At 35.3% G+C, this 10844-nt stretch overlaps 1 protein-coding gene across 7 annotated transcripts in view; it reads left to right on the forward strand.

The window, feature by feature from the left end:
- The window catches only part of NR2C2 (nuclear receptor subfamily 2 group C member 2), a 38417-nt gene that overhangs the window by 18896 nt on the left and 8677 nt on the right, over nt 1-10844 (forward strand). For 5 of the 7 annotated variants that reach the window (XM_057383116.1, XM_057383112.1, XM_057383111.1 and 2 more), the window contains 7 exons: nt 1208-1298; nt 1711-1844; nt 4283-4460; nt 4737-4858; nt 5295-5434; nt 8291-8428; nt 9981-10086. In XM_057383116.1, the coding sequence (XP_057239099.1) occupies nt 1208-1298; nt 1711-1844; nt 4283-4460; nt 4737-4858; nt 5295-5434; nt 8291-8428; nt 9981-10086 (909 nt within the window). The remainder of the gene's footprint in view (nt 1-1207; nt 1299-1710; nt 1845-4282; nt 4461-4736; nt 4859-5294; nt 5435-8290; nt 8429-9980; nt 10087-10844) is intronic. The other 2 variants (XM_057383115.1, XM_057383117.1) reach the window with 2 other exon arrangements.

Genomic DNA, 10844 nt, shown 5'->3' on the forward strand with positions numbered 1-10844 from the left:
AGCAGCAGCTTCCTTTTATCGTAAGGAAGATACTCCAAAATGGTTCCTGCACTCTCAGATATCTCCATAGACAGTAGGTGTGCAAATGCACATCATTGCAAACAGAGGCAAGATTTGTTTTTTTTCTGAATAGAATAAAAATGAAGTCTGGGTTAAATAAAACATTTTTAAAACTGTGGTTTATGAATGGTTGAGAACCACCTAAAAAATTGTATCTTATTATTCAGTTTTCAAATATATATGTGTGTGTGTCCACATTTTAAATGTTCACGTATATATTCTTTGTTGAATAAATGACACTGCAGTGTCATTAGGAAGTTTCTGCTGCAGATTTCTTGAAGGATTGTTTTTCAGTGTTCTGATTTGAAAGTCACATTGTTCAAAAGTACTCACAGACACATTTGCTTCTTAGAAATTTCCTTGACCTACAGGTTCATTACAGACCTTTAAAGAATACTATAGTCATTAAATGCAACTCTGTTATTTATGTTGGACTGAAATTTGCATAATGTGTGGTAATTTGTTACACGTGCTTGTTCACAATGATAGTTGTTAGTGTCAGATTATACTATAATGTCCTGCAGCCTGAACCTGTGTTGCGTGCATTGGTATTGTGCTGCGGAGACTTGGAGCATCACRTAAGTAGCAAATAAACTTCTTGCTGACTGCAGACTTTCCACTGTCTCCCTAAATTAGATACGTGAAAAGGGCAAGGATGTTTGGTCAAAAAGCAGCAGAAGTAAAGGCTGCAGGGATTTTGTGCAGGCCTTGATTACATGACTGTTTCTGACTATATTTTGGAATCAATAAATAYTTTTATGACTTTCAGTGCTGTCTGTTGTCTAGCTTGGAATGCATAGTTATGCCTTCCTCCAAAATCTAATGTAAAACTAGAGCTACGAGGTGACTTCTGAGAGCATGAAAACACAACAAGTTTCCTTAAAGCAGACTAAACCAGAACCAAGAGCAAATGAGAGAATATGCATTTAATAAGTTGTCATTGTTTTGTGCAGGAAATTGAAAGATATTCCAGTCTACCTATCTTTCAGGCTACTTTTTGGAAACTGCTTCAGAAAGACTTAAGTTCTGATGAACAAACTGTAAGCCTCAGTAAATTTTTAATTTGAAAACTGTCATAGGTTGTTACATATTCTTCTGATTAATGTAAAATACCATTGACCATCAGATGCCTTATGCTTTTGAACAGGTCAGCCGGTCTTCTTGATCCAGGAATGCTTGTGAATATTCAGCAGCCTTTGATCAGGGATGATGGTACAGTTCTCCTTGCTGACGCCAAGGTATTACTGTCTCACTTCATTCTGAGCATCTATATTAATTTGTTCAGATTATTTTATCTATTGTACATACTCAAATAGTTGTTGCTCTTGAGAAGATAAGGTTGTGATAAGTGTGAAAAGCTGTATGAAAGGAGGTAATAAGTCAATCAACAGGATCATAGTTTCTTTTGGCGAGCTTATTTTTGCAGTTCAACCACACGTAGATCCCCATATGATGTCTCATCTGGGACTGGGATTGATAATTAGAATAGGATTTCAAGATAATTGAGAGCCATTGTTCCTCCATGTAGGCATTCAGAAGGAAGGAAAAGGTGCATAAGGAAAAAAGAACAAAAATACTAAAAATGGGGAAAAATTATATATGATATATTAATTATAATTTTGATTTACTAATACAGGTTTTCCTTTTTAGGCTGAAACAAGCCAGGGTGCCTTAGGAACACTAGCAAATGTTGTAACATCTCTTGCTAATCTCACTGAGTCACTAAATAATGGAGATACTTCAGAAGTTCAACAAGAAGACCAATCTGCAAGTGAGATTACACGGTATGCATTTTTTTCAGAACCTTATTTAGCAATTTGTTCTGTGTGGTGTATCCTTATACTCATTCATTGAAGGAATTTGGCATTGTAACACCAAACACAGTACAGATTGCCTCGGCTTTGAAACACAAAACCAGTTCTTTAAAAATCAGGTTTGGCTCTTATTCTGTTGTGAAGAACTGTGTCCTGTGTTACAAATTTAGTGTTATGAAGCAAGACCAGGTTTGATTCTCAGTAAAATAATAAATTATTAGTTTGTGACTTTGAAAGACACTGAGTACAGCAACACTTCAGTGGTGTTTAATGTCACAGGTGTATTTTATGTAAGCTTATCCTGTGCAATACTTGTGCCCTTAGCCCTGCTCTTTAGGGGTCTGTGATACTGCAGATCTATTTTTGAGATTGTGCTGCCATAAAATCTCCTGGTAATGTAGGTTTAGAAAGAGTTTGAAGTCTTTCTTTTCTTTGTTAATGAAAAATATGTGAAAAAGGAACATGGAATATTAAAATTTCCAGCAGAGCTTGAGATTTGCCATGCTGGGTTTTTTTTTTGTTGGATGTTTTTGCTTGTATTTTTGGGGGGGGACCCAGGTAGGTTGAATTTAGAAGTATAAGTTAATAAGATAAAATACTTGGACTCAAAGCTGTCCACTTTTTCTCWAAAGGAAGACTTTTAAGAGGAGCTTAACTGTTGTGGCTTAGAAGTGGTGTCCTCCAATTTAATGTTCCCACTTAAGGTATGCTGCCACTTGCTCCCCGCTCCAATTCCAGTTGGAGGCACAAAAGGCAAAGGTTGAAATAAGAACAATTTACTGGAAACGGCAGTGAGACTAGCAAACACACAGTAACAGCAAAATGGAACTGATACCAATAATATTAATAACAAAAAGTACAAGACAAAGAAATTATTTGCACAGAAAAGCCCCTGAATATAAACAAGAGCTACTGTAAAAAGATAACCCTGTCCTGGATGGGAAAAGGACATTAATTCATGCTCTTAAGTCTTTAAATTAAACTCTTCAAGTGAGAGATTTAATATTTAAAAATGCTTGACACTGCGATGTCAACTTATGTCAACCTCATAGTCTTTCTTTAAAGCAGAAAAAAAAAAATTTAAAAACCCTCCCGCAAAAAAACAACTGGACAAAAAAAGTAGCAAAGCAGCACTATACGATAATATTGTCCACTGGTATGAAATTGGAACACAAAATACTTCTTTATGACTAAATTCTGTTATCCTAAGAGAATTCACTCATTCTCTTAGGATAGCAGAATTTATTTGGGTAATGATCCAGCATCAGCTTGAGTATAAAGGAGACCAGGGACCAGTCTCTTATCAGTGTTACTGTCATAAGGCTTCTAAGGTCTATCTTGAGAGATCAGGAGTGCCAGGCCRTATTTCATCTTAAAGGAAAGGAAATTTGGGCATATTATCTGGAAGAAAACCACACTGTTCTGCAGTGTTTCAAAAAATGGGAGATCAAGGATGGGGACAAGGACAGAGACTTTTTTTCTTCAGAGTACATCTGGTCTGTAATCCTCACCTGATCTGTAAGAAGGGTAAGTGTAAGAGGACTGTTGTGGTTTAAGCCCAGCTGACAACTAAGCCTCACACAGCCGCTCGCTCACTCCCCCACCAGTGGGGCTGGGGATGGAATCAGAAGGGTACAAGTGAGAAAACTCATTGAGATAAAGACCGTTTAGTAGGTGAAGCAAAAGCCACGCACACAAGCAAAGCAAAGAAATTCATTCACTACTTCCCATGGGCAGACTGGTATTCAGCCACCTTCAAGACAGAGATCCAGCACTTTTAGCAGTTACTTTGGAAGACAGACTCCATCATGCCAAATATTTCCCCACTTCGTCTTTTTCCCCCCTTCTCTATATAGTGAGTGGATGTTATGGAGTGTGGAATATCCCTTGGATCATTTGGGGTCAGCTGTCCTGGATGTGTCATCTCCTAATTTATTATGCACCCCCAGCTTCCTCACTGCAGGGAGGTCAAGAAGCACAAAAGGCCTTTACACTGCGCAAGCACTGCYCTGCATAACAAAAACATCTCTATATTATCAACATTGTTTTCCGTACAGATCCCAAACACAGCTGCATACTAGCTACAGTGAAGAAAATTAGCTCAACTAAAACCAGCATAGCACAAGACCCCTTTACTAGTACAAATACTAAGATAAAACTATCTTCCCTTACAGGGGAGATACTTTACCAGCAATATGTGTACGGATCCGTTCCTTTTATTAATGCCCAAAGAATACCGAGGGACCAAATTGTAATGAAGAGTCTGACCTTGTGTCAGCCTACAGAGTTCTTGTCTATGTTGTCTCTAAGTGGAAATGCTTTATAAGCATTTCATTTGAGCACTACTGTGATTTTTTTAAAGTATAAGGAAGCACTCTTTAATTGTTTACTGATTTAATATTTTTTAGGGCATTTGATACATTGGCCAAAGCACTTAATACCACAGATGGTACAATAGCTCATAACTTGACAGATGGGATGGATCCTACAGGAGCAGGGAATATTCATGTAATCAGTAGAGATCAGTCAACACCGATTATTGAAGTGGAAGGACCCCTACTTACAGACACACATGTGACATTTAAGGTATGTGCTTCTTTAAATGTCTTGTTAAATAAACTGATGTTTAAGATGTATGAGCTCTTTTCTACATAATTTTTTGTCTCGTATTCCTAGTCTGCATTCCTTGCCAGTAGTAATGAGTTATTTAGCACGGTTTTCCTTTGACAGCTTCTTGTCRCACTGGTGATTGTGATGGACTATGAGAGTAGTTTGAATGTTTTTGCCAGTTATTTTGTTGACGATACAAACTGGTTTATGTCTGAACTATGTGTATTGTACTGTACTTCTGTTTTTTTGCAGCTGACAATGCCCAGTCCGATGCCAGAGTACCTTAACGTACACTACATCTGTGAGTCAGCATCACGACTCCTTTTCCTCTCCATGCACTGGGCTAGGTCCATACCTGCATTTCAAGCGCTTGGGTAAATGGACATACTCTGTTTGAACAGTTTGCCTTCAAATGAATTTAAGCACTGATCTGAACACTTCCCAGCTATTTTGAACTTTTTAGTTATGATATTATTTAGTAATGGCAGAGGGGAGGTTAACTGCAATATCTGATGTTACTGTGGTTACAGAACTAAAGCAGAATCGAAAGCATGCATTTAATTGGTAGATATTAAAGAACTGATGAACACCATTTTACAGGTAACCTGAAATGGTTTCCTGTAGTCTGTCTGGAATTATGTTTTGCTTCTTGAAATACTTGTAATATGCTAATATATGCCCTTTCACTAAAGTGTTTTGTAATACATTAATCCTTCTTATTAATTGTTATAAATAGTATAATTATATAGAGGGTAATACCAACCTGATATGCATGCTACCTAGAGTTGTTTGATTTTCTGCTATTTACAGGCAAGACTGTAATACGAGCCTTGTGCGTGCCTGCTGGAATGAGCTGTTTACCTTAGGCCTGGCACAGTGTGCACAGGTGATGAGTCTGTCTACTATCCTGGGAGCTATTGTCAACCATCTCCAGAACAGCATACAAGAAGGTATGTTGTCAGTCCTGCTAACAGATACAAGGATGTTTGTATAACATTTCTCATGAGGTATTTCCCCATCAGTGGCAGAAGTGTTCACCAGGGTCCAGGGGAAGGTGAAGCGTTCTCTTGCGTAATTCTCTTTCCCCTGGTGACCTACAATCTTGTTGCACTGACCTCACAGAGATGTATGTGGGGTAGAGGTGTCCATAGAGGAAATGGGATCATCTATGCCTGACTGACATTACAGAGAAAGACAGTCCATCCTAAAGTACTCTTTAGATGTGCTCAGAGAGTTTTCTTCCCACTCAGATGTATGTTTATTTTTCCTCTTAGAATAATGATGTCCTTCTCCAAACCACATCTGACCTTTTCCTTCCAGAACTTTCCTTCTCCTCTCTGCAGTGTAAAAACACAGCATTTGCCAATTATCCCAACAAGCATGTTCTTGCAAGTACAATGTGTTTGGATGCTGCTGTAGTGCAATAATGATTAATGTGTTCTGAAGTGCCCCTTGCAGCATTAAGCAACCTGTTCTCTTGACATTCTTTACATTCATGACAAGATATATGTAATTTTATTTTTTAATTCCATGTTGGTCTGTTGATAATGATGATTATATCTAGAATGGATGATGATCTATTATGTTTGCTTTTTTCCATTCTTTAAGGACACTTCCAATCAATAAGATGGATTAGTGTGAAAATAATATTCATTTTTAAAAGGAGGAAAAAAACAATGCTAGCAGGTTTAAACTCTGCAAAGACAGCATATTGCATGAAAGCGACCTTAAATTTAGATGTGCATTGAAAGCAGTTATAGAATACTATTTGGTACCAATTTTCTAATAATTTTTGTGGTGTCACAAAAATATTTATTGTGCACATGGCAAAAATTAGAAAATAGGTTTTTACTGAGGAGAATAAAACTAGTATATTTTTCTGGAGCTGAAGTATGTTAAATATTTTTCTAGTTATCTGCTTTGTACATTTTATAGTTCCACAATCAAATTGTAATCTACATTAGCTTAATCATTATAAAGTAAACTAGACTAAAATATGGTTCTTAAATAGATAGTATGCTTTAATTGCTTTCATAATGAATATGGGTTTTTTCTTGTTTTGGTTTTGAGGTTTTGTTTATTGGTTGGTTTTTGTTTCTTTTGGTTTGTTATTGTGTCATTTAAGAGAGCCTGGACAACCTCAAAATACAACGAAGTGATGCTCCTTTCCTGCACAGAGAGGCAAAAGTTGAAAAGATCAGTAGGGAAATCTGCCACTGGAAGTTCTACGCAGAGTTAGGCTTTTACTTTATATCTGTGTCAGAACACACAGAGCTGTTTATTCCGCTTCCATTCCAGGCAATGAGTTTGGGGAGGAGAAAGTGGTAGGACTAATGCAGCCTGTAGCTAATTCCACTTCTGTTCTCTTGCATCAAAATTGAAAAAAAAAATTTGTTCTATAACCTCTACTTCCAGTTGTACTGCATTAGCTGAGACTGGTCAAGAAAATAGGATCATTCGTGTTATTTATCTATTCTGCAAAGTTATGTTATATTGTGTATTGTATCTTTAAAATTAAAAAAAAAAGTGAAGGGATTTCAGAACTTTATCTAGGAAAATATTAATGATGAGGCTACTTAGAAACTCTGGAATTCAAGTTCGGTTTTTCTGAGTTTTTCTGGACCACATTTTCCCCACTTAATATAGGAATAAAAACATTACATTGTCATCCATCTTGAGTAACTAAAAATTTGTATAACAATTAATGATTTAAGAAATGTAGATTACGCTTTTGTTCTTATTTCAAGACTGCAAAAAATGGTTCTTCCATTCATTGAATCTTTTTATTGTGGTTTCAGAAAATAGATAAAATAGTAAGAAACTATTTTAAGATTTGGTTTAAGGTTCATGGGGTCTAAGCAATCCTCTACACTATTAGCTGTACAGGCAAAAATAAAATATTTGGGTTAAAATGTTATGAAATGCTAGCACTGGAAATTATGACTAGAATAAAATTATTCTAATATGTAGGAAAAGTTTTATCCCTTGTGAAYAGACTTACTTCTGAAGTTTGATAATAGTAATTATATATTCAAAGATTTGTCTTAATATATTCTCTTAATGTTTTTATTCCTTGACTAGTTAGTAGATATGCAGTCCAATACAAGAATTTACCAAAATATAAATCTCTCCCTTCCTAGTATTAGCAGCTAATACCATTCACTTGTAATAACATATATATAAATAAAATGTATTTTTAAAATCAAAATTTTAAGATAGAATATGAACCCAATTATAGGAATGTGATCTTTCAAGAGTTAAAAGAATCTGTGTATGTGTGTTTCAGTGAATTTACCCCATCAGACAGAAAAAATACTATTTACCATAGCTAATGAAAAGTTCTCTCCTAAAAGAACRGTTAGAGAAGGTAGCGCTGTCATTGCTCTTCTTGCATTTTCTTTTGGAAAAGTTAATTCAGTACTGTTTGAATTTAAAATTAGGGTTGCATGTTAGCATTTGCTTTGTTTCTGTTCATTCCCAGAATCACTCTAGCCATTTGTAGAACAATTCACCATAATTTCAGAGTCTCTGATCAGAACAGTACATCACTGGAAAAAAAAATKGGCATGACAGATTATGCCATCCTGGCAAAATTACACAGAAGTGTTAATATTCTGGTTTCTAGCCCTGTGTCTGACTCAGCTTTATAACTCTTGACTTACATAATAATTCAGRATATTCTTATATGTTAAGTGGTTTTAAGACAGCAGAAGACTTGAAAATATACTTGGTTTCTAAAACTTTATTTGTTAATATATTAGAAATGCTTGAGCTGAGATGAAATAGTAAGCAATATCTTTTTGTAGATAAACTTTCTGGAGACAGAATAAAGCAAGTCATGGAACACATCTGGAAACTTCAGGAGTTCTGTAACAGCATGGCCAAGCTTGATATTGATGGATATGAATATGCGTACCTTAAAGCTATAGTCCTTTTTAGCCCTGGTAAGGAATTTAGTAACCTTATCTTTTTAAATAATAAGCATTAATACGTCCATTTTTTTAGCATATTAAATGAGATTAATTTCTTGAGATGAGACTCATCTGTTAAGTTTCAGATAAAATGATTGTTTCATAATTATTATCACAAACAATATGTGTTTTAAAATAACTTCAGACCAACATATCCATGTTATTGCAGTTCATGTATATCAGGTGTTTCCTGTATATCCACCTTAGAAGATTAGATTCTCAAATTACCTTCACCTGAGAATCTGTGTGTAATAACCTATCTGGAATGTGTGCTAGTAATATTGGAATGTGTGCTAGTAATATTAGTGAGGTAAATGGTGAGGAGGATTAGAAGAAATATATTCTCAGAGTGACAAAAAGAAATTCGTTTCAATTTTAGTATTTTTAGTATACTCATAAGAGGAACAGCTGAAATATGTGCAGAAATACCTGTTTTATATAAAACTTCCACAAAATCTCAAAAACTAAATGTAAACAGGCTCTCTTCCATTTATTACCAAAATATGATAGCAGACAACTAAAGCATAATCACGTGTTTCTGAAATATGAGAATTTACTCAAAGAAGACACTTGAGATTTTCTGGAATGATAGGGTAAGGACATTAAAGAGATTGGAAGTGACTGTCTTTTCAGCAAAGATGGCCGATGTTTTTAGGACACATGGAGGTTAATCTGAAACTGCTGATAGGCTTAGTGAAAGGGAAAGTTTTGCTCAGAAATGCATATAATTTATTTTAATTCAAAGGTCTTTACCACTTTGAATTTAATAGAATACAAAGTTAAAGGGGTATGTTGTTATTGGTATGTTTGCTTGGGGTTTTTTTGCACTGATAATATTTTTCTCTTTGCAATAAAAGTTAATTAGAAGATACTGGTGTCCCGAAATGTTTTTTTGAATTTGTTTTGGAGACTGTCCCATTAGAGTTAGGTTTATTAGGGTTTTTGTTCAAGTTGGGAAAGCAAGAAAGTATCCAAACTCAAGGTAGCTCTGTCCTATTTCACGGGACAAGCAGTTTGGACACAACAGTGAAGATATTTTGGCTTAGTAAGATAGGTGATTTTTCTGGGTTTGCTTGTTTTTTTTCTATCATCATGTGACTGAGRAGCTGAGCCGGCTGGAATTAAAACGTGAGACAAACTTGGGAAGATTAAGACATGGATCTATCAAGAAAATAACCCTAGATACTGCTCAGTCAGCATAATTAGAACAAGCCACAGAAGCAAACATATTTAAATTTTAAAAAGCAAAGTTAAAAACAAACTCTGTGTCATTGCCTGGTACAGACTTTATTTTTGTCCACTTTCTTACGGATACACACAGCTACAGCGAGAAAAGTGAACAAGCTAATTCTGAAGCCAGGAAGCAAATGTTCAGATGAGTGGTTTCCTTTATATAGCTAGCATGTTAAACATCACAATACCAGAGATATATTTCATTGACATTAAATGTGAGACTCTTATAAATACATCTATTTCGCAATGTATAGGGAAACAATCGACATACAGAAATGTTTTGTTTCTTTAGATCACCCTGGTCTGACAAGTTCAACCCAAATAGAAAAATTCCAGGAGAAGGCACAGATGGAATTGCAGGACTATGTACAAAAAACCTATCCAGAAGATACTTATAGGTATTTATTGTCTATAGTACCCAAAGTAATGTTGTGGGCTGTAGCTAAAAAAAGTACAAAATAACATAATTGATGTTTTTAACATCCAGGTTTGCTTTGGGTTGTTTTACTGTTGATGAGAAAGAACTAGAACCTAATTCACAAAAGTAAGCAGGTTTGTTTAAAGATACATAGAAACAAGATAAGAGACAAGCATTACAATTTTCACAAAACCAACAACATAGCTTTGAATCTCTTTGCAATTTTGCCCTAAATTTTACAAGATACAGTATATTATTAAAATGGACCTTAGATATTTTCGCCATAGATATTCAAGCATTTTCCAGAGCACCTGTGTCAGTGCTGCCTGAGGTTTGCTATTACATGGTTCTTGTTCAGAAAATTTATTTTGTTTGGCATTTGTGATGCACATCTGAATGACAGCAAAATGCTTTCATCGCTGTCCTAAATTTCATATGCATGGGAATTCTAGCATTTCAACACCATCACTTCACTATATTAGATATCTGTGAACATCCTGGTAAGTGAAACACCCAAGCATTTGGCAATATTTATGCTTAACAGTACATTCCCCCAAATTCCTTCTCTCATTAGAAGCAGATTCTTTTTTCTGTTTTTATATGTATATATATCCAACTCCCTTCTTGCTATCACACTTTGTATGAAGTTGCTAGGCAGCTGAGGACTATGCCACTTATCGCTAAAATTTTACTTAAGCATTGTGCTCTTAAAATTGTGCAAATGTTTGCACTAATCTT

The sequence above is a fragment of the Malurus melanocephalus genome, unplaced genomic scaffold (genome assembly GCF_030028575.1).
Source record: "Malurus melanocephalus ecotype Western Australia unplaced genomic scaffold, MMel_1.1 scaffold_607, whole genome shotgun sequence".
In the NCBI taxonomy this organism is placed as follows: domain Eukaryota; kingdom Metazoa; phylum Chordata; class Aves; order Passeriformes; family Maluridae; genus Malurus; species Malurus melanocephalus.